The sequence below is a fragment of the Engystomops pustulosus genome, chromosome 5 (assembly GCF_040894005.1).
Source record: "Engystomops pustulosus chromosome 5, aEngPut4.maternal, whole genome shotgun sequence".
Lineage (NCBI taxonomy): Eukaryota > Metazoa > Chordata > Amphibia > Anura > Leptodactylidae > Engystomops > Engystomops pustulosus.
Genome location: NC_092415.1, coordinates 3,749,620 through 3,774,596, shown reverse-complemented (window position 1 = coordinate 3,774,596; position 24,977 = coordinate 3,749,620). Strand labels below are relative to the sequence as shown.

Sequence of the window (24,977 nt, the reverse complement as noted above, 5' to 3'; positions counted from 1 at the left end):
CATCACCTGTCCCCCCCTGTACACGGCTCCAGCTCTGGATATAGACCTCTCCTAGAACAGAGGAAAATACCAAGAAAGATGATGATTACGTTACAGGGGGAATATCATTATAACATCAGGTGACATATATAATTACACGGTGTGACTGTAGTGTATTATCTATGGTATGGGATATAATGGCGCTTTATAATAACAATTATTATTATTATATGGGGTATAACATTATAATATCAGGGGACATGTAATATTACATGATGGGGGTTATAATCAGGGATCAGCTGCAGAGTTATTATACTGTACACGTTACACACAGCACAGACTCCTCTCCAGCACTGCGGGGGTTAAGCAGCAGTGGGTGTGTCCGGACTACATTTCCCGGCATGCTCCGGACACGTCACACCCGGAAGTGCTGCCTGTGGATGAATGACGGGAGTGGAACAGGTGAGATGTGATCGGGCGATCTCCTGCTGATCACCGACCGAATATGGGGGGTCACTTCTAGGGGCGGGCACCCTGGTCTGCGGTAACAGGGGGTCTATGCCCCCCCCTACAGCGGAGGCTACTGCTATCTGTTATCAGCCAAGCAAAGTATAGCAGAATTCTAGGGAAAGTGAAAACAGTTTTTCCTTTGTAACATCCAGAGCTGTAATCACAGTCCTTATACTCAGTCTAGTCCCCTCCAGAGCTGTAATCTCAGTCCTTATACTCTAGTCCCCTCCAGAGCTGTAATCTCAGTCCTTATACTCTAGTCCCCTCCAGAGCTGTAATCTCAGTCCTTATACTCTAGTCCCCTCCAGAGCTGTAATCTCAGTCCTTATACTCTAGTCCCCTCCAGAGCTGTAATCTCAGTCCTTATACTCTAGTCACATCCAGAGCTGTAATCTCAGTCCTTATACTCTAGTCCCCTCCAGAGCTGTAATCTCAGTCCTTATACTCTAGTCCCCTCCAGAGCTGTCATCTCTGTCCTTATACTCTAGTCACATCCAGAGCTGTCATCTCTGTCCTTATACTCTAGTCACATCCAGAGCTGTCCCCTCCAGAGCTGTCATCTCTGTCCTTATACTCTAGTCCCCTCCAGAGCTGTCATCTCTGTCCTTATACTCTAGTCCCCTCCAGAGCTGTCATCTCTGTCCTTATACTCTAGTCACATCCAGAGCTGTCATCTCTGTCCTTATACTCTAGTCCCCTCCAGAGCTGTGTCCTGGTTTTCTGTGCACACCAGTATTGGGATGTGCCTGCAGAGCATCGCACTACACCCCCTATCATGTTGCACATCATGCAGGGAGTAGTAGTAGAACTGGTCCGTTGTCCTCGTCGCTCCATTGTTCACCTGTCGTCTCCTCCCTCATCCTGGAAACTCTCGTGACGATGACGCACTGACACACAGCACAGCTCTGCACAGGGAGGACTACAAGTACAAGCATTCCTCACACTGCTGTGCAATACACTGGCTGTATGGACCTACCTCTGCTCACCCTGAGCCTGCTGCTTCATGATTAGAATACCAGAGAGATGAAGAGCAGTAAGGACTGACACACAGTGACATGAGCTGTGATGTCACGGGAGAGGGAGGAGTGACATGAGCTGTGATGTCATGGGAGGGGGCGGAGTGACATGACCTGTGATGTCATGGGAGGGGGCGGAGTGACATGACCTGTGATGTCATGGGAGGGGGCGGAGTGACATGACCTGTGATGTCATGGGAGGGGGCGGAGTGACATGACCTGTGATGTCATGGGAGGGGGCGGAGTGACATGAGCTGTGATGTCATGGGAGGGGGCGGAGTGACATGAGCTGTGACATCATGGGAGGGGGCGGAGTGACATGAGCTGTGACGTCATGGGAGGGGGCGGAGTGACATCTCCTCTGGATTTCTAAGAGGAGTGCACCCCTAGCATGATACATGTCAGTGTCTGAGCCTGGACTGTATAATCGGGGCAGAGGACGCAGTTGTTTGCTTTTACTTCTTTTCTTTTGGATCATTACAGGGTTAATGGCAGAAAATAAACCAAAGAGAATCCTGGTGACGGGAGGGTCGGGGCTGGTGGGAAAGGCCATCGAGAAGGTGGTGGCGGAGGGCGAGGGGCGGCCGGATGAAGAATGGATCTTCTTATCCTCCAAGGATGCCGACCTCACGTGAGTGCTGCCCCCTGGTGGTCCTCACCGGTGTGTACAGGAGCCCCCTGGTGGTCCTCACCGGTGTGTACAGGAGCCCCCTGGTGGTCCTCACCGGTGTGTACAGGAGCCCCCTGGTGGTCCTCACCGGTGTGTACAGGAGCCCCCTGGTGGTCCTCACCGGTGTGTACAGGAGCCCCCTGGTGGTCCTCACCGGTGTGTACAGGAGCCCCCTGGTGGTCCTCACCGGTGTGTACAGGAGCCCCCTGGTGGTCCTCACCGGTGTGTACAGGAGCCCCCTGGTGGTCCTCACCGGTGTGTACAGGAGCCCCCTGGTGGTCCTCACCGGTGTGTACAGGAGCCCCCTGGTGGTCCTCACCGGTGTGTACAGGAGCCCCCTGGTGGTCCTCACCGGTGTGTACAGGAGCCCCCTGGTGGTCCTCACCGGTGTGTACAGGAGCCCCCTGGTGGTCCTCACCGGTGTGTACAGGAGCCCCCTGGTGGTCCTCACCGGTGTGTACAGGAGCCCCCTGGTGGTCCTCACCGGTGTGTACAGGAGCCCCCTGGTGGTCCTCACCGGTGTGTACAGGAGCCCCCTGGTGGTCCTCACCGGTGTGTACAGGAGCCTCCGCACTCCTCCCGGGTCTCATCCCCTCCTCCTCTCATCCTCTCTGTCCTCCCTTCATCCTCTCCTCCTCCTCCTCTGCGTCCTCCTCTCATCCTCTCCTCCTCCTCCTCTCTGTTCTCCTCTCATCCTCTCCTCCTCCTCCTCTGCATCATCCCCTCCTCCTCCTCTCTGTCCTCCTCCCCTCCCCCTCCTCTCTGTCCTCCTCTCATCCTCTACTCCTCCTCTCATCCTCTCCTCCTCCTCTCATCCTCTCCTCCTCCTCTCATCCTCATCCTCTCCTCCTCCTCCTCTGCATCCTCCCCTCATCCTCTCCTCCTCTCTGTCCTCCTCTCATCCTCATCCTCTCCTCCTCCCTGTCCTCCTCTCATCCTCCTCCTCTGTGTCCTCCTCTCATCCTCTCCTCCTCCTCTCATCCTCTCCTCTTCTCCTTGCAGAGATGCTGCGGACACGCGGTCGCTCTTCGAGAAGCTCCGGCCCACACACGTCATCCACCTGGCGGCCATGGTGGGCGGACTCTTCCGGAACATGAAGTATAACCTGGATTTCCTGGTAAGACACAAGAGCCCAGATCTGCAGCTCTGGATGTGACTGTAGTATAATGGATGGGACTGCAGCTCTGGATGTGACAGTAGTATAATGGATGGGACTGCAGCTCTGGATGTGACTGTAGTATAATGGATGGGACTGCAGCTCTGGATGTGACTGTAGTATAATGGATGGGACTGCAGCTCTGGATGTGACAGTAGTATAATGGATGGGACTGCAGCTCTGGATGTGACTGTAGTATAATGGATGGGACTGCAGCTCTGGATGTGACTGTAGTATAATGGATGGGACTGCAGCTCTGGATGTGACTGTAGTATAATGGATGTGCAACATCCCCCACCGGGGCCTAGCCTTTTCTTGGGGCCTGGAGTCAGCCGGGGTCCGCAATACCTGAGTGGCTGGCGGTTGTGGCCTAGGCACGCTATGGTCATGGTGCTTGGTACGGGGGAACCGGAGGGCTGTCCTACAGCCTGGCAGCTCTCCAGCAGGTGGTGTGTGCAAGAAATGATGAGGGAGAGGCTGCTATAGCGGTTCTCCCTGGGGCAACCCTTTGGTGTCTAGAGTATGAGTCTCTGTGTGGTGGACAGGGTGCCCGTGATGGTGACAGCCGGAGTAGCAGGGACCAGACGGAGGCAGAGGTTGAACAAAAACAACTTACAGTTCTTTATTGGAACCGACAGGAACAATAGATAACGTGGTTACTGGGTTACTTCAGATATCACCCTTGAAGGTCGGATGATACCCCTTTCCTCTCACTAACTCCTCAGAGCTGCTCAGGGAGCTGAGATCTCTTGCTCTGCTTTGTCTGACTGACCCTGACTGACTGGACTGTCTGACTAACTAGTCTCACTCCTTCTACTCTTGTCAGACTGGCCTCACTGACCCTTCTGTCTCTAGAACTTTCCTGACCAGGGGTTTTATTACTCCCACTGGTCAGGTGGTGGTTCCTCCTCCAATGATATCCCAGCTTACAATACAACATTAGAACCGATGTGATTGGCTGATGGAAAGACATCACATTAAACAATTAACTCCTGCCTTCCCAGGCAGACTCTACCGCTGCAGTGTTCCCCGTGTTGTGTAGTGACATGCTGTGGGGTTGATCAGACTCCACACAGGTTGCAAGCTACATATTGGGACATATTCGAAACAACCGCTCTGCCTTACATCGGCGAGAGTGTTGCATACCCCCGGGGCAGTTGAAAGAGCCGCCCTCGGCTCGACTATGGACTGGCTAGGGCACAGAGGACCAACCGCTGGCCAGCAGCGGGGGACCTCCGGGGGGTCCGTGTAAGCAATGGCCGGTAGAGGTAGATATAAAGAGGCACTTCTGTGAAGTGCAGGCTACATGATCTGTAGGGACAAACCGCCCATGGTCCTGGAGACAGGCACCTGGGTTGGTGTCGGACTAAGACAAGGACATGTGAATGCGAAGTGTGACAGTTGGTCGCTGACGCCATTAAACCAAACTGTACAGTAGGAAAGGCGTGGTGTCATGTACTGTAATCCACTCTTGCACCAGGGCCTGTATATTTGTTTCATGAACACTTCTTCCCTAGCGACAAATATATAGTGTATATATGCATTACATTGGCATATGTGACACAATAAGACATTATACAATGTATAAGTACCTGCCGACTGACATTCTTACCCTTGTATGAGTGGCATCCAGGTGCTATCTCTGTAACACCCCCGGTCCCCTAAAGACCCGCAGTTTACAGACTACCCCCATTTACGAAGCTTCGGTTTGAGGCATAAGATAGCGGTCAGGGTTTACATATTAGACGGTCCGACACAGCCACACTACAATCTGGAAAGCCTAAAAAAAGTTAGTGCAAACTACTGACATAACATTGACGGTGTGCAAACATTTTGTAAACTCTCACTGGCTTAGGAGCCCAGTGAGAAACGTTATAAGGACAAGGCTACTCAGGGTAGCGGGATACAAAATGTATCTTTTCCTATAAAAAGGGAAAGGCATAGAAAAACGCAAGCAAAATGTCCGTACCTAAAAAGGAAGGCATTAAGTGCAATACAATAAAATGAATAGCAACTTTTCCTTCTAGTCACCGGCTAAAAGTCTCTCAGAAGGCTTTTGAAGAAAAGTCCATCTTCTGGGCACAGGCCTTGAGGTGGGGAAAAGTGTAAAGAGCAAAGGGTCTCCTCTGGATGGAGGGACAGAATCCTTTGGTAGTTGTTTCTGCTTCAGCAGAGGTGGATGCTAATGTAGCATATAATACTAGTGAGCAGTTCAATGAGAGTCTCTTGACTGAGATAAATAAATAGGGGAAGAGTGCCAGGAAAGTTTCTGGCTCTATGGGTTAGAGGCGCTCAGGCCAACTGGGAGTAGTAGAAGAAATGAAACATATTTACAATATATACAGTACCTGTTAGGGCTACAGCCCATCAGGGGTTATTCTGTATCAGAATTGCAACCAGCAAGAGCAGGATCTGAGATCAGTGTGGAATCCTGTGTAGCGTCAGTGGGAGTAGAAGCCGGCTGGGGACACCCGGTGACAGTTTCAGGAACTGCAGGCTCCGCAGCGTCCTCCTGACATTCAGGGGGAGGGGCGCTGTCACCCGGGGTGTCGGCTGTTGCAACCGGGGGCTCAACAGAGCTAGGAACCATGGAAGGGTCCAGGAATAAGTAGAGAGGAACCTGCGGCAGCGCCGCGGCTCCCTTCAGCTCCAGATCTTCTGGGACCGAGTCATCACCCCACTGGTAGGCGGCCACCTGAGGTGATGCTCTTGGTGGAGCTTCCGGGTAAAGCTTATAAGCCGGACTTTCTTCTACCACGGAGGACCTGTGGGATCCGGCCACGCTCTCTGCAGGACAGCCGGTGGGGGTGGTTCCCTGGATCAAGCCCGGCCTGTGGATGGCGATGGGGCCCGTGCTCACGATGACCGTGGACGGTGCGCTAACATGGGTCACAGCCTGAGGACTCACCATAGATGAAGAGGAAGAGGTGGGGGACTCCGGCCACTCATCATCCTCGTAGAGTTCATCACAAGACGGGTAACGGTCCTCGTCTGGGTCCGGAATCCGGATGACACCAGTCGCCCAGGGTCCGCGGGGTCCTTCCTGTAGGGAGAACTCAATGTATTCTCCGCGCTTTAAGTTGTGCAGCTGCTCCGGGCAGGTCAGACCTCTTGACAGACCGGCGGGGAATAAAGACATCCAGTCCGGTGTAGTCCTGAGTGGAGAAGCCATAACCCTGCTGTGGTCGACGTGGCGGACCATCCCGGTGGTCCGATTCATCCTGACCCAAGCGCCTTCCTTTGATCGGCTCGCCATATATCGCTGAGCCTCCTTCTCTCAACGCCTCTGCTCCAGGACAGCGTCTCGGAGATGCCGACGGATGGCCTCACCTCGGCCTGAAGGTTGTGGGGGTGCTGGTCCTGCAGGCTGTCTCTCCGGGGCAGGCTCTGATCTCGCAGATGGTCGGGCGGGTGCCGGAACTGGAGTGGGAGCAGCCGGAGGTTCAGGAACCACAGCAACAGGAGCGGCAGACTGATCGGCAACAGTAGTAGGCCTAGGCGCAGGTTCGGTAGCAGTAGTAGGCCCAGGTGCTGGCTCAGCAGGAGTCGGAGCCTCCCCACGTGGTGCCTCCACGTGGGCCCGCGGTTCCAGCATGGTAGCCGGGAGAGATAGCAGGAACCGCCCGGGTGATGATTGGCGCTCCGTCACCGACTGTAGGTAAGTCCTCATGACGGAGGCTCGAGTTATTCCGCAATGCAGCCAGTGCCCAGCGAAGGGCCTCCAGAGCGGCTGTGCGGAGACCACAATCACGGTCTCCAGTGCTTCTAGGAACTCTGGAGCCTCAGCTGGGGGTGGAGGCCGAGGACCAAACATGGTGCTGACCTCACTGCACAAAGTCCACAGACGTTCTGGCACTTCGATGAGGCGGGGCAGGAAGTCCGCCTCATGCCAGGGGGTGGAGCCCAAGCCTTTCCCGTCAAGAGCTGTGGCGGGCTCTATTTTACTCCTGCGTCACAGGAGGCGGGGTTCGCGCCATCCACGCATGGATGGAGCTTGAAGAGTCAGCTCGGTTTCCCGTCCGTGAAGACTTTTGGCTGGCTGGAATTATTTGCTGCGCCACAGCCTCATGAGGTAATGCTTCAGCCGCTCCTGCACCAACTGTAATAGAGCTGACCGAGTCCGTTGGCAGGTATTAACTCCCTGATTGCTGGAGCGATGCTCGACAGCACGTGGCAGCAGTAATAAAGTCAATGTGAAATATAGTACAAAGTCACTTGGGCCTATACCCGAATGGTAGCAGGGTTAGGCAGCACAGTAGTTTTTTTTTTTTTTTTAATAAAGTACAGTCTCTAGTGCCAGAATAAGATACAGAAGTATAAATCCTGTTCGTGACACCACTTGCAACATCCTCCACCGGGGCCTAGCCTTTTTCTTGGGGCCTGGAGACAGCCGGGGCCTGAGATATCTGTGTGGCTGGCGGTTGCGGCCTAGGCACGCTGGTGTCACGGTGCTTGGTATGGGGACCGGAGGGCTGTCCTACAGCCTGGCAGGTCTCCAGCAGGGTGGTGTTGGCAAGAAATGATGAGGGAGAGGCTGCTATAGCGGTTCTCCCTGGGGCAACCCTTTGATGTCTAGAGTATGAGTCCCTGTGTGGTGGACCGGGTGCCCGTGATGATGGCAGCCGTAGTAGCAGGGACCAGACGGAGGCAGACGTTGAACAAAAGTAACTTACAGTTCTTTATTGGAACCGACAGGAACAATGGATAACGTGCCAAACGAATCTTGACAATGGTAACAGGCTGGGGGTGCACTTGGAGAGGGAACCACAGGGATTGATCACCAGCCTGGATGTAGGGGCAGGCTGGGAGGTAGCTGTGTCCTAGTAGGATGCTTCAGCTGGTCCTGGGTTACTTCAGATATCACCCTTGGAGGTAGGATGATACTCCTTTCCTCTCACTAACTGCTCAGGCAGGGAGCTGGCTCTCTCTTGCTCTGCTCTGACTGACTGCTCTCCTCTCTCTCTCTAGAACTTTCCTGACCAGGGGTTTTATTACTCCCACTGGTCAGGTGGTGGTTACTCCTCCAATGGCATCCTAGCTTACAATACAATATGAGAACAAATGTGATTGGCTGATGGAAGGACATCACATTAAAACAATTAACTCCTGCCTTCCCAGGCAGGATCTACCGCTGCAGTGTTCCCCGTGTTGTGTAGTGACCTGCTGTGGGGTTGATCAGACTCCACACAGGTTGCGAGCTACATGGTGGGACATATTCGCAACAACCCCTCTGCCTCGGCAGGGGCGTTGCAGATGTGACTGTAGTAGAGTGAGGGCAGCTCTGGATGTGACTGCAGTATAACGGATGGGACGGCAGCTCTGCATGTGACTATAGTATAGTGGATGTGACCCCCCGAGGAGCCTCTGACCCCCCTCTTGTGTTTCCTTCCTCAGAGGAAGAACCTCCACATGAATGACAATGTGCTGCACTCCTCGTACGAGCTGGGGGTCCAGAAGGTGGTCTCCTGCCTCTCCACCTGCATCTTCCCGGATAAGACCACCTACCCCATCGATGAGACCATGGTAAGTGGCCGCGGCTTGTGTCACCCCGTTATTCTGCCCGCTCTCACCCCGTCTTCCTGCAGATTCACCTCGGGCCCCCCCACAGCTCAAACTTCGGCTACTCCTACGCCAAGAGGATGATCGACGTCCAGAACAGGTAAGTGGGCGCTCGGCCTGTAACCCTGGTACTAGCCAGGCGTGTACTCACCTCTCCCCTCCCCCACACTCACCTCTCCCCTCCCCCGCAGGGCCTACCACCAGCAGCACGGCTGTAAGTTCACCTCCGTCATCCCAACCAACGTCTTCGGCCCCAACGATAACTTCAACATCGAGGACGGACACGTCCTGCCGGGGCTCATCCACAAAGTCTACCGGGCCAAAGGTGAGTGTTACCTGCCCCGGAATCTGCCCCATAATCACCACGGGGCAAATAACCAACATTACATTGTAATTACAGAAACCGGAACCGCCCTCTCCATCTGGGGAACCGGGAAACCGCGGAGACAATTTATATATTCACTGGTGAGTGTTCACACTATATGTATTATACCCCAGAGCTGCACTCACTATTCTGCTGCGGGTGCAGTCACTGTGTACATACATGACATTACTTATCCTGTACTGATCCTGAGTTACATCCTGTATTATACCCCAGAGCTGCACTCACTATTCTGCTGCTGGTGCATTCACTGTGTACATACATGACATTACTTATCCTGTACTGATCCTGAGTTACATCCTGTATTATACTCCAGAGCTGCACTCACTGTTCTGCTGCTGGTGCAGTCACTGTGTACATACATGACATTACTTATCCTGTACTGATCCTGAGTTACATCCTGTATTATACCCCAGAGCTGCACTCACTATTCTGCTGCTGGTGCAGTCACTGTGTACATACATGACATTACTTATCCTGTACTGATCCGGAGTTACATCCTGTATTATACCCCAGAGCTGTACTCACTATTCTGCTGCTGGTGCAGTCACTGTGTACATACATGACATTACTTATCCTGTACTGATCCTGAGTTACTACCTGTATTATACCCCAGAGCTGCACTCACTATTCTGCTGCTGGTGCAGTCACTGTGTACATACATGACATTACTTATCCTGTACTGATCCTGAGTTACATCCTGTATTATACACCAGAGCTGCACTCACTATTCTGCTGCTGGTGCAGTCACTGTGTACATACATGACATTACTTATCCTGTACTGATCCTGAGTTACATCCTGTATTATACTCCAGAGCTGCACTCACTATTCTGCTGCTGGTGCAGTCACTGTGTACATACATGACATTACTTATCCTGTACTGATCCTGAGTTACATCCTGTATTATACTCCAGAGCTGCACTCACTGTTCTGCTGCTGGTGCAGTCACTGTGTACATACATGACATTACTTATCCTGTACTGATCCGGAGTTACATCCTGTATTATACCCCAGAGCTGTACTCACTATTCTGCTGCTGGTGCAGTCACTGTGTACATACATGACATTACTTATCCTGTACTGATCCTGAGTTACATCCTGTATTATACCCCAGAGATGCACTCACTATTCTGCTGCTGGTGCAGTCACTGTGTATATACATGACATTACTTATCCTGTACTGATCCTGAGTTACATCCTGTATTATACTCCAGAGCTGCACTCACTATTCTGCTGCTGGTGCAGTCACTGTGTACATACATGACATTACTTATCCTGTACTGATCCTGAGTTACATCCTGTATTATACCCCAGAGCTGCACTCACTATTCTGCTGCTGGTGCAGTCACTGTGTACATACATGACATTACTTATCCTGTACTGATCCTGAGTTACTACCTGTATTATACCCCAGAGCTGCACTCACTATTCTGCTGCTGGTGCAGTCACTGCGTACATACATGACATTACTTATCCTGTACTGATCCTGAGTTACATCCTGTATTATACTCCAGAGCTGCACTCACTATTCTGCTGCTGGTGCAGTCACTGTGTACATACATGACATTACTTATCCTGTACTGATCCTGAGTTACATCCTGTATTATACACCAGAGCTGCACTCACTATTCTGCTGCTGGTGCAGTCACTGTGTACATACATGACATTACTTATCCTGTACTGATCCTGAGTTACATCCTGTATTATACTCCAGAGCTGCACTCACTATTCTGCTGCTGGTGCAGTCACTGTGTACATACATGACATTACTTATCCTGTACTGATCCTGAGTTACATCCTGTATTATACTCCAGAGCTGCACTCACTATTCTGCTGCTGGTGCAGTCACTGTGTACATACATGACATTACTTATCCTGTACTGATCCTGAGTTACATCCTGTATTATACCCCAGAGCTGCACTCACTATTCTGCTGCTGGTGCAGTCACTGTGTACATACATAACATTACTTATCCTGTACTGATCCTGAGTTACATCCTGTATTATACCCCAGAGCTGCACTCACTATTCTGCTGCTGGTGCAGTCACTGTGTACATACATGACATTACTTATCCTGTACTGATCCTGAGTTACATCCTGTATTATACTCCAGAGCTGCACTCACTATTCTGCTGCTGGTGCAGTCACTGTGTACATACATGACATTACTTATCCTGTACTGATCCTGAGTTACATCCTGTATTATACCCCAGAGCTGCACTCACTATTCTGCTGCTGGTGCAGTCACTGTGTACATACATGACATTACTTATCCTGTACTGATCCTGAGTTACATCCTGTATTATACCCCAGAGCTGCACTCACTATTCTGCTGCTGGTGCAGTCACTGTGTACATACATGACATTACTTATCCTGTACTGATCCTGAGTTACATCCTGTATTATACCCCAGAGCTGCACTCACTATTCTGCTGCTGGTGCAGTCACTGTGTACATACATGACATTACTTATCCTGTACTGATCCTGAGTTACATCCTGTATTATACCCCAGAGCTGCACTCACTATTCTGCTGCTGGTGCAGTCACTGTGTACATACATGACATTACTTATCCTGTACTGATCCGGAGTTACATCCTGTATTATACCCCAGAGCTGTACTCACTATTCTGCTGCTGGTGCAGTCACTGTGTACATACATGACATTACTTATCCTGTACTGATCCTGAGTTACTACCTGTATTATACCCCAGAGCTGCACTCACTATTCTGCTGCTGGTGCAGTCACTGTGTACATACATGACATTACTTATCCTGTACTGATCCTGAGTTACATCCTGTATTATACTCCAGAGCTGCACTCACTATTCTGCTGCTGGTGCAGTCACTGTGTACATACATGACATTACTTATCCTGTACTGATCCTGAGTTACATCCTGTATTATACTCCAGAGCTGCACTCACTGTTCTGCTGCTGGTGCAGTCACTGTGTACATACATGACATTACTTATCCTGTACTGATCCGGAGTTACATCCTGTATTATACCCCAGAGCTGTACTCACTATTCTGCTGCTGGTGCAGTCACTGTGTACATACATGACATTACTTATCCTGTACTGATCCTGAGTTACTACCTGTATTATACCCCAGAGCTGCACTCACTATTCTGCTGCTGGTGCAGTCACTGCGTACATACATGACATTACTTATCCTGTACTGATCCTGAGTTACATCCTGTATTATACTCCAGAGCTGCACTCACTATTCTGCTGCTGGTGCAGTCACTGTGTACATACATGACATTACTTATCCTGTACTGATCCTGAGTTACATCCTGTATTATACACCAGAGCTGCACTCACTATTCTGCTGCTGGTGCAGTCACTGTGTACATACATGACATTACTTATCCTGTACTGATCCTGAGTTACATCCTGTATTATACTCCAGAGCTGCACTCACTATTCTGCTGCTGGTGCAGTCACTGTGTACATACATGACATTACTTATCCTGTACTGATCCTGAGTTACATCCTGTATTATACTCCAGAGCTGCACTCACTATTCTGCTGCTGGTGCAGTCACTGTGTACATACATGACATTACTTATCCTGTACTGATCCTGAGTTACATCCTGTATTATACCCCAGAGCTGCACTCACTATTCTGCTGCTGGTGCAGTCACTGTGTACATACATGACATTACTTATCCTGTACTGATCCGGAGTTACATCCTGTATTATACCCCAGAGCTGTACTCACTATTCTGCTGCTGGTGCAGTCACTGTGTACATACATGACATTACTTATCCTGTACTGATCCTGAGTTACTACCTGTATTATACCCCAGAGCTGCACTCACTATTCTGCTGCTGGTGCAGTCACTGTGTACATACATGACATTACTTATCCTGTACTGATCCTGAGTTACATCCTGTATTATACTCCAGAGCTGCACTCACTATTCTGCTGCTGGTGCAGTCACTGTGTACATACATGACATTACTTATCCTGTACTGATCCTGAGTTACATCCTGTATTATACTCCAGAGCTGCACTCACTGTTCTGCTGCTGGTGCAGTCACTGTGTACATACATGACATTACTTATCCTGTACTGATCCGGAGTTACATCCTGTATTATACCCCAGAGCTGTACTCACTATTCTGCTGCTGGTGCAGTCACTGTGTACATACATGACATTACTTATCCTGTACTGATCCTGAGTTACTACCTGTATTATACCCCAGAGCTGCACTCACTATTCTGCTGCTGGTGCAGTCACTGCGTACATACATGACATTACTTATCCTGTACTGATCCTGAGTTACATCCTGTATTATACTCCAGAGCTGCACTCACTATTCTGCTGCTGGTGCAGTCACTGTGTACATACATGACATTACTTATCCTGTACTGATCCTGAGTTACATCCTGTATTATACTCCAGAGCTGCACTCACTATTCTGCTGCTGGTGCAGTCACTGTGTACATACATGACATTACTTATCCTGTACTGATCCTGAGTTACATCCTGTATTATACCCCAGAGCTGCACTCACTATTCTGCTGCTGGTGCAGTCACTGTGTACATACATAACATTACTTATCCTGTACTGATCCTGAGTTACATCCTGTATTATACCCCAGAGCTGCACTCACTATTCTGCTGCTGGTGCAGTCACTGTGTACATACATGACATTACTTATCCTGTACTGATCCTGAGTTACATCCTGTATTATACCCCAGAGCTGCACTCACTATTCTGCTGCTGGTGCAGTCACTGTGTACATACATGACATTACTTATCCTGTACTGATCCTGAGTTACATCCTGTATTATACCCCAGAGCTGCACTCACTATTCTGCTGCTGGTGCAGTCACTGTGTACATACATGACATTACTTATCCTGTACTGATCCTGAGTTACATCCTGTATTATACCCCAGAGCTGCACTCACTATTCTGCTGCTGGTGCAGTCACTGTGTACATACATGACATTACTTATCCTGTACTGATCCTGAGTTACATCCTGTATTATACCCCAGAGCTGCACTCACTATTCTGCTGCTGGTGCAGTCACTGTGTACATACATAACATTACTTATCCTGTACTGATCCTGAGTTACATCCTGTAAATCTTTTATTTTATATAAAAGTAAAAAACATAACACAAACCAAACATAATATACAAAATATATACAATATCTTACCTGCTGGTCCAGCCCCATTCATACCTAGCAAAAATAATAACTTACAATACACCAAAATGAATAAACACCAAATACCACAACCCCCACCCAACCGATTATTACATCCTAAACCAAACCAATAACAAAACACAAGCCACACCCACAAATAAACATAAATGACCATAAATATACATAAACCCACCCCGCACCCTCTAATAACAAACCACCCCACACCCATTTATTATTTTTTTTTTTTTTTTTTTTTTTTAAATATATATAATAACAAACACAGAATACACATAACACTACACTAAACTAAATCCCTCGCCCGCACCCTCCCCCTCCCCCCAGACACTGGTCTAACGTCCAAAGTTTGCGTTAAGTAGTCCAGACCAGTGCCCAGGTCAGTTCATAAGTCCCACCACCATCACCCCCCTCCCAACCTAACGCTATGCCCCAAACCCCACTATATACAATATATACAATATATATACAGTAATTACAACATAACATAAAGAAAACAGAATACAAATAAAGTCTAAACAACATCAATCCAAACCACATAAAGCCCAGGTTCGGCCCCTGCAAGCCCAACATCACTACATGCCCAGATACAAAACAAAAATCTACTGTGCAGCATCAGCCCAACACCAGGAGAGGAGATGACAGACTAAGGGACACTAAAGGAGAACCCCCTCCAAAGGAGAGAGGCCCTCCCCGTGCCCAGCCTCTCATACTCCAGAGAGCGCACCTTCACCAGGTCACCCAGAATGTTCCTAACCACCTCATCCACCGGGAGGATTTTACGCTGCGTCGAAACTAAGCACCGTGCGTTCCACGTGTGGTACCTGACCACTAGACTAACTAGGAATAACGTGCAGCGGTCCCGGCCACCCAGGCCTCTGAATGCTCCATAGGCCCACTCCGCATAGGAGAGACCGGCCAACCCGGGCCAATGGATGGAAGCGCCCACCCGGTTGTACACCTCTGTGTTAAAGGGGCACTGAAGCAGGAAGTGGTCCATGCACTCCAGCAGGCCACCGCACTCCTCCCGGGGACAACCCCTTTCCTCAGAGCTCCTACACTTCAGATTGTCCCTCACACACAGCTTTCCATGGAAGCAGCGCCAAGTCACGTCCCAAAACTTCAAGGGGATCCGGATAGAATTCAAAAGACCTAAACCCACCCCCAGATCCCGACTTGGGCAATCCCTGAGGGCCAGGGGCTTCTGGAAATGGGTCAACAGAACCCTTTTGTCAAGGATTTTCCTCGACATGGTCCTGATCTCCCACATTCCCAGACCCCACCGGCGAATCACCTTCAGAACCGGGGTAGCGTAAGCCGGAAGATGCCCATGTGGTGTACGGAGATCCTTCACTCGCCCTCCTGTCTCCCATTCCTGGAAGAAAGGCCGAAACCATCCCCTGCAGGAGTATACCCACGGAGGAGCCCTCTCTTTCCAGAGGTTTGCTACATTGATCTTAAGAAAAGTATTCACTAGGAACACCACAGGGTTGACCATACACAACCCTCCTTGTCTCCTCGTGCGGTAAGTAACCTCCCTCTTGATAAGGTTCAGCCTATTCCCCCATAACAGCTGGAAGAACAGACTGTACACCCGAGTCCAGAGGGGTTCTGGCAACATGCACACACTGCCCAGATAAATCAGTAACGGGAGCAGGTAAGTTTTGATCAGATTAACCCTTTCTCTGAGGGTCAAAGACCAACCCTTCCACTGGTCCACCTTCTGAGCGGCGATCTTAAGCCTGCCGTCCCAGTTTTGCATGGGGTAATCCCCCTGGCCGAATTCGATGCCGAGAACTTTGGCAGAGTCCTGGGGCCCTGGAAGAGTGTCCGGGAGATCAAAGCCTGGATCCCCCTCTCCCAGCCAGAGACTCTCACACCTATCCCGGTTGATCTTGGACCCAGAAACCTCTGAGTAGCGGTCAACCTCTGACATCACCCATTGCGCCTCCCCTCCCGAGGACACGAAAACGGTGACATCATCGGCATACGCTACCACCCTTAGAGTGGCTTCCGGTGCTGCCCGATCCATCCCGACTCCCACCAACGGCCCACGATCAACCCTCCTAAGGAATGGGTCAATCGCGAACACGTATAAAAGTGGGCTCAGAGGACAACCCTGGCGAACACCAGACCCGACCTCAAAAGAGCGGCCAATCCAACCGTTCACAAGCGGGAAACTCTCTGCCCCTGCGTACAAAACTTTCAGCCAATTGACAAACTCCCCCGGCAGGCCATACCTCAGAAGGACAGACCAGAGGTACTCGTGGTTAACCCGATCAAACGCTTTTGCCTGATCCAAGGACAGCAAGTACCCCTTCCAGTTACCAGCCCGGCCCTGCTCCACTGCCTCCCGGACACAGAGCACAGCACTAAATGTACTGCGGCCTGGAACAGAGCAGTGCTGGGTCCCCGAAAGGAGCCGGGGCGCAAACTGCACCAGCCGATTAAACAGCACCTTTGCCAAAACCTTTCTGTCCGTATTGAGAAGCGCTATGGGACGCCAGTTCTCAATACGAGATCGGTCCTTACCCTTTGACAGAATGATCAGGGCAGACCTCCTCATTGACTTCGGCAGAGCGCCCGAGGAAAGACACTCATTGAATACCTCAGTCAAGAGGGGAACCAAGGCGTCCTTAAAGGTCTTATAAAACTCAGATGTTAAGCCATCCGGACCCGGCGATTTCTTGAGGGCGAGCCCTTCAATCGCCCGGCTGACTTCCTCTTCACTGATCATCTCTGTCAAAACATCAAGAGAGGGGTCTACTCCTGGCTCAGGGACAGTTTCAGCCAGGAAATCCGACATCACATCCCGATCTAGATCCTTCCTGCCCAAGAGGTGCGAGTAGAAGGATCTGACGATCTCCAGAATCCCTGATCTGGACCTTTTCAGGGATCCCGTACTGTCAACCAGTCCCGTGACAACTTTACCATTCACTGACATCTTGCAGTTTCTGTAAGGGTCGGGCGAGCGGTATTTCCCGTAATCCCTCTCAAAAACCAAAGATGCGTGTCTATCGTACTGACACCTCTTCAGCAAGGATTTCACTCTGGAGATGTCCTCACGACTACCCCCAGTCGAGACGAGATGCTCGAGTTTCCTCCTCAGGCCCTGATACAGGCGGTACCTGTCCAGGCTCCTGAGGCTCGAGAGCTGGCGGAAGAATCTCGCCACCCTTTTCTTGAGCATCTCCCACCACTCTGACTTACTGCTACAAAGGCCCAGCAATGGTACCTGGCTCTGAAGAAAGTCCTCAAAGGATTGTCTGATCTCCGCTTCTTCCAGGAGAGACGAATTGAGCTTCCAGTAGCCTCTTCCCATCCGGGGGGTCTCTGTAACATTCAGAGAAAACAAAATTAAACAGTGGTCGGAGAACTCCACCTCAACAACGGACACTGCTGAAGAAATGGCTTCCTCCTTTAAATAAAACCTGTCTATTCTAGACCTGCAGCTACCCCTATAATAGGTGAACCCCGCGTGGCCTGGGGTGTGCCGGATGTGGACATCCACCAGGCGAGCCTCACTAGCTATGCTATTAAGAGCGACGCTATCATAAGTCAGCTTGTCTCTGGAACCTCCCCTATCCTGGGACCTCGTGACAGCATTGAAGTCCCCTCCAAAGACCACCTGCCGACTTGTAAAAAGGTAGGGCTTGATCCTCATAAAGAGACACTTCCTGTCCCACTTGGACTGGGGACCATAGATATTAATTAGGCGAAGTTCTTGTCCCTTCATGAGGACATCCAGGATCAGGCACCTCCCCATTTCTAACTCAATAACTCGTCTGCATTCTACCGGTGCGGTAAAAAGGACCGCCACTCCGCTATACGGCTCGGCCGCAAGAGACCAATAGGAAGGCCCGTGTCTCCATTCCCTCTTAGCTTTAAACACGGCCGCCAAATCTGGCAGCCTGGTCTCCTGCAAAAATAAAATGTCGGCTTCAACACGGCCAAGAAAATCAAAGGCCGCAAATCTAGCCGCATCAGACTTAATGCTGGCGACATTAATGGACGCCAGCGTCAACGGAGTGGGTGCCGCCATCATGAGTGATTGAGTTAGACGGCTTTCTTTTTACCCATCTTACCACCACCCTCGGGAAATGAACACCCCCTTTTTAGACATATTGTGGTGTCCATCTCCCGCACCTCTGATGCTTCAGGGGCAGATCCAGGACCTGCCCCCTCATCCTCGTCTCCAGACTCTGGGCCAGTCTCCCCTCCTGAGGACCCTGACTCCCCAGGGGGAGACTCGGCACCCCCTGCAGGCCCCTCCGCCACCTCTGGCCCTTCACCCTCAGCCCCTCCATCGGCAGGAGAGGCTCCATCCAGGGCCAGGAATCGATTTGAAAGTTCGACCAGCGGGGGGTCGGTTGCACCTTCCTTGGGTACCTTAGTCAGGGAGGGAGAAGATCTTACACCTCCCTTCTTTTTACCCTTTTTCTTCTTTTTGGCGCCACGCTTACGCTTTTCCTCTAGCCACGCCCTATTATCCTCGTCCATACTCTCATAATGGGAGGAGTCTGAGGACGTGGCACCTTCCTCTCTCTCGATCCTCCTGACCTCCTCATCCAGTACATCATCCCCTGGGGCCTCAGCGACAGGTGTGGTCTCCAGGACAGCGCCAGAGGTTGTCCCAGCAGCCCGAGACTCCCCCCGCTCTCTCTCCTGTTGACGCTTCTCTAGACGCCTTAGCTGGGCAGGCGTCTTTTTCCTGTCTTTCTTCCCTGGCCTCTCCACTCCTCCGCCTCTGCTAGTCCCCTCCCCAGCAGATTCAGCCTCATGGCTTTCATCCGCTGAGGCTGAGCCCGCATTAGCGAAGGAAAGAGGACAACGACTGTACGGGTGACCGAGATCACCACACAGGTTACACCTAATCTGCCCTGTACAGGATGCAGCGAGATGGCCGACACCCCCACACAACGCACACTTCTGCACGGTGCAGTTTGCGCTGAAATGTGTGGGGTCACCGCACCTGTGACACAGCTTAGGCTGCCCCCGGTAGAAGATCAGGATCCGATCCCTCCCCAGGAAGGCTGATGAAGGGATGTGGGCGACTGAGTTACCTGAACGCCTCAACTTCATCATGAAGGTCCAGGCCCCGGACCAGATACCATACTCGTCTCGATTTTTCTCGGGTACTCCCAGTACCTCTCCATAACGATTCATCCAGGTCATGATGTCAAAGCAAGATAGTGATTCGTTACGGGTAAGAACGGTCACTTTCTTGACTTCGCTCTGGCGGGACACTGCTTGCACAGCAAAGTCCCGCCACTCGGGCTCGTTGTATCTCAGCTCATAGTTGGACCAGAAGAGCTCAAGCCCCTCCGGCCGAACAAAGCTGACATCAAACTCAGATGTACCATAGGGATGGATCAAGGCAAAGATGTCAGCCGCCTTGAAGTCCATCTTCAGCAGCAGCTCAACTACCCGTGCCCGAGGGGGACACACATCACTGCCACGCCACCGAAGACGGACCACATTCCTACGGTTAGCACCCGGCCCGGTTGTCGGGAGCGACCATGATGTCTCCCTGCCTCTTTGCTCTTGGAAGGCAGACAGGCCGTGCCTCTCTATCCAAAACGACAAATCAACCTCCTGCCCCGCTACATTGATCGTCCTTTCTCCCTTCTGTAAGGCCTGCAGGAGGCGCCGCTGCAAAAAGCCGTCCCCAGAGCCCAGAGACGAGGATGATGGAACCCTACTTCCCCCAGCAGCGACACTGGCATAGCTCTTAACGGGGGCCGCCACTGGGGGAGCAACCGGACCAACCCCTGCACCCACCACTTTAACACTACCCACCTGCATGTTACACTCAGCCGCGCCACTCACACCACCAGTCACTCCATCACCCACCCCCAAAGCTGGCAAAGATTCTGCACCACTCACATTATCCACCACAACATTACTGACACCACTCACACTGGCTGGACCAGCAACAACATTAGCAGACAAGACCACCTCCGCATCTTCAGGCACAAGGGACGGGGGTCCCCCCGCAGCGCATCGCCCAGAGGGGACCCCAACTTGTGTCACACTTGTGCCCTCCGCATCATCGGTAGCAGATGTTATTTTACTTTTCTTAGGGGAAGGTAAGAGTCGCCGCTGATCTTTGGCCGGTATGTGGCACCGCTGATCCCCACCTTCCTCAGCACTCCTCTGCAGATTATCTCCAACACCAACGCAAAACAGGACTTTAGGTTTGGGAGGTCCGGAGCCCTCAGCCTCAGCGACCCCTCCACGCTGCCGCCGCTCCACCACCAAGTGATCAGCGGCAACAGCATGAAGAGGCGCCGAGGCACCGGAAGCTGCCACCAGTGCCGGGCTATCCCCCCCTCCCACCGGGGGACGCACCACAGCACTGGATTTGGATGGTATCGCAACAGCCGAGCCGCCCTGACTGTCCGGCCTTGCGGCCGATGCCTCCCCTGCTCCCCCACTGTTACCACAAACAGAGACGGAGCCCATCGCCACATCAGATGTCACACCTGTAATCTCCCCGCTCCCTGGCACTGAGTCCACTGCAGGACCCGCGCAGGGCTGGGTAACGGGGCTCGCACAGTGAGCTGACCCTGCGGCCGACTCGGGTTTTACGGGGAGGGGGCTGTAGACTAGACTCACCACTTCCACGGATTTGGTCTTCTTCTTTCGTGGTTTGCTGCCCCCCGGCGCATCCTCCGGCAGATCGTCTCCAAAAGTAAAGTCCTGGAGGTGCACAGGGGACTCGAGCCGTCGGATCTCCTCCATCAGCGCCCCTCCCTGGTGGCTGTCACTATCCTCACCCGGGCCGGCAGAACCGCAGCCAGATGACATGGCCGCTTGTCCTGCAGGGGGCCCACTGCACGGCACCGGACTTTCCTCCTCCGTCTGACTCTCAGGCTGAAGCCCCATCAGCCGCCTCTGCTTCTCCTCCTCCATCTCCCGGAACCGCTCATCATTAAGGATTTTTTCTTTAAACGGACCGCTCCTCTCTAGCAGATACGCTTTCCTCTCCTCCAAGGCCTGGATGTCAGTCTGGAGCCTGGAAATCTCTGCCATAATCTGCTCCTTCTTCCTCTTTGGGGCAGAGCTTGCCCTGGCATGGGCGCACCTGAGCTCCTCCCGCAGCCTCCTCACCGTCTTGCTGGCTTCTTCGTACTCAGAGAGGTGGCCCAGAGCCCGGGAGGCATAGGTGGAAATAGACTCCCGGGTCCTCAGCATTCCCCAGCCCTCTTCACTGAGGTCAGCCTCACCTCCCTGAGCACTCAGCTTTCCCGCGGTATCCAGCTTTCCCGAGGTATCCAGCTTTCCTGGGGTTTTGGCGCTTTTTGAAGCCTTAGCTGGCCTGGGGGGGTTGGGAGCAGCATTGCTGCTGTTCCTTGCAGATCTTCTTACCCCCAAGGCTTCCGCAGCGCTGGCCGGTTCCTGGCTACCCCTGCCTCCCGCCGGCCTAGACCGGGAAGCAGGAGCCTGGGACTTGCTGCCCTGGCTCATGCCTGGAAACCCACTCCCTCCCTGGGAGAGGAGAGAGCAGGCCCCAGGTGGAGGTGGTTTTCCCTGGAGCTCAGGAGCAGCAGCAGCACACAGCCTCTCACAGCAACAGACAGCTAACGAGGTAACGAGGCACACCAGAGATGCACTCACTATCTGCTGCTGGTGCAGTCACTGTGTACATACATGACATTACTTATCCTGTACTGATCCTGAGTTACATCCTGTATTATACTCCAGAGCTGCACTCACTATTCTGCTGCTGGTGCAGTCACTGTGTACATACATGACATTACATATCCTGTACTGATCCTGAGTTACATCCTGTATTATACCCCAGAGCTGCACTCACTATTCTGCTGCTGGTGCAGTCACTGTGTACATACATGACATTACTTATCCTGTACTGATCCTGAGTTACATCCTGTATTATACCCCAGAGCTGCACTCACTATTCTGCTGCTGGTGCAGTCACTGTGTACATACATGGCATTACTTATCCTGTACTGATCCTGAGTTACATCCTGTATTATACCCCAGAGCTGCACTCACTATTCTGCTGCTGGTGCAGTCACTGTGTACATACATGACATTACTTATCCTGTACTGATCCTGAGTTACATCCTGTATTATACTCCAGAGCTGCACTCACTATTCTGCTGCTGGTGCAGTCACTGTGTACATACATGACATTACTTATCCTGTACTGATCCTGAGTTACATTCTGTATTATACCCCAGAGCTGCACTCACTATTCTGCTGCTGGTGCAGTCACTGTGTACATACATGACATTACTTATCCTGTACTGATCCTGAGTTACATCCTGTATTATACCCCAGAGCTGCACTCACTATTCTGCTGGTGCAGTCACTGTGTACATACATGACATTACTTATCCTGTACTGATCCTGAGTTACATCCTGTATTATACCCCAGAGCTGCACTCACTATTCTGCTGCTGGTGAAGTCACTGTGTACATACATGACATTACTTATCCTGTACTGATCCTGAGTTACATCCTGTATTATACCACAGAGCTGCACTCACTATTCTGCTGCTGGTGCAGTCACTGTGTACATACATGACATTACTTATCCTGTACTGATCCTGAGTTACATCCTGTATTATACCCCAGAGCTGCACTCACTATTCTGCTGCTGGTGCAGTCACTGTGTACATACATGACATTACTTATCCTGTACTGATCCTGAGTTATATCCTGTATTATAGCCCAGAGCTGCACTCACTATTCTGCTGGTGCAGTCACTGTGTACATACCTGACATTACTTATACTATACTGATCCTGAGTTACATCCTGTGTTATACTCCAGAGCTGCACTCACTATTCTGCTGTACAATGTGTTCACCTTTCTCTGATTTCCTCCCCCCAGGATCTGGCTCGTCTCTTTATCTGGGTGCTGCGGGAATATGATGAGGTGGATCCCATCATCCTCTCTGGTGAGGCTGTTATACACAATGTGTCCTGTAGGGGCAGCACTGGGTGGATTATAATGACTTGTGTTTATTACAGTGGGGGAGGAGGACGAGGTGTCCATCAAGGAGGCGGCAGAGAGTATTGTGTCCGCCATGGACTTTAAGGGAGAAGTTATTGTATCCTTCATACAGCATTGGGGTGATGCACCACACGTTATACACTAGTCACACCCAGAGCTGCATTCACATTTAATATTTATCATTTACAAGATGCATTTACAACCTTTTATACTCCAGTTACACCGAGGGCTCCGATCATGGGAGTTATTCTTCAGTCACATCGAGAGCTGCACCGCGTGTATTATCCTCCAGTCACATCTAAATCCTAGTAGTACATTCTATTCACACCCAGAGCTGCAGCCACAGTAGCTCCACCAGTAATTATACTCCAGTCACATCCAGAGCAGATATTGGTCCTCGTTGCTTTTCTCTTGACGTTTCCCTCAGTTTGACAGCACAAAGTCTGACGGACAGTTCAAGAAGACGGCGAGTAACGGCAAACTACGGAAATACCTGCCCGACTTCAAGTTCACACCATTTAACCAGGGTGAGTGCTGCACCAGCGGGGGGCGCCGCTCTGCCATGTTATGAATTAACTAGAAAAAGTGGATTGGAAAGGTTTCTGTGTTTCCATGGTAACAGACTACAAAGAAGGGCCATGTAGTCAGATCCTGGACTCCACTCCCTGACATCTGTAGCTGAGCAGTGAGCGGAGTAAAGGATCAGATGAGTCATAGGGGGGTCCGTGTGTAACCATGGAGACACATAGGTCTGCATAAGAGCTGTGTACACAGGACGAGAACATGTGACCCTTGTGTAGCATACTGCACCCCCCCCTTGACCATTCAGATTAATGCCTTTACCCTTCCCCCGCAGCCGTCCAGGAAACATGTGACTGGTTTAACGCCAACTACTCAGCGGCCAGAAAATGAGGCGGAGCCAGAGACCGGAACCGGGCCGCAACGTATGCTGCTCCGACTGCTGCTATTACTATTGGTGTCGGCTATGGATCATCCACCTCTGGGGACGTGGAGCAGACGTGAAGGGTTAATGGGTCTTTTTGTATCACATGATTCTATGTATCTATGCAAATCACTGACTGATGGACACAGGGGGTCACTTACTTACAGACCAGGGCCATAGGGGAGCAGGGTCCCTGCCAGCAGCGGGTATGAACGTGTAATGGAGGACCCGGACCCTGGGGGGTCTCCCTGGGGTGGGGGATGTGTCAGGGGACAATGTGGAAATTTAGTCCAAAACTCAAATTAAATCCTTCTCTCTGGTGATTTCTCTGGTCCAGTTTTCGCCCTCCAGACGCTGCACGGAGGAGCCACCGCTGGGACATTATAGAGCAGGACTGACCTGTACTCATGGGAATAAAGCACTTGGGGTCAGATAGAAGCCTCCTGTTATCTCCAGTTTTTCCACTTTCCTTTGATCAGATACATTGTGGTTGTATAGTAATTCATGAATCCATTGGTTAAAGTTTCTTCTATGTCTTCAGGATAACAGAATATCACATTCTCTAATTCACTGTCATTAACAAGAATCCATCAA

At 51.3% G+C, this 24,977-nt stretch overlaps 1 protein-coding gene across 1 annotated transcript; it reads left to right on the top strand.

Moving 5' to 3' along the window:
- Nucleotides 1-365: 365 nt before the first annotated feature.
- Nucleotides 366-24,821, top strand: GFUS (GDP-L-fucose synthase). Its single transcript, XM_072151035.1, has 11 exons — nucleotides 366-441; nucleotides 1,989-2,136; nucleotides 3,178-3,292; nucleotides 8,726-8,854; nucleotides 8,917-8,990; nucleotides 9,082-9,215; nucleotides 9,291-9,355; nucleotides 23,318-23,384; nucleotides 23,458-23,537; nucleotides 23,868-23,967; nucleotides 24,297-24,821. Exons 1-11 carry the CDS (start codon nucleotides 381-383, stop codon nucleotides 24,350-24,352), a joined length of 1,029 nt encoding a protein of 342 aa, XP_072007136.1. The 5' UTR covers nucleotides 366-380; the 3' UTR covers nucleotides 24,353-24,821.
- Nucleotides 24,822-24,977: the final 156 nt, after the last annotated feature.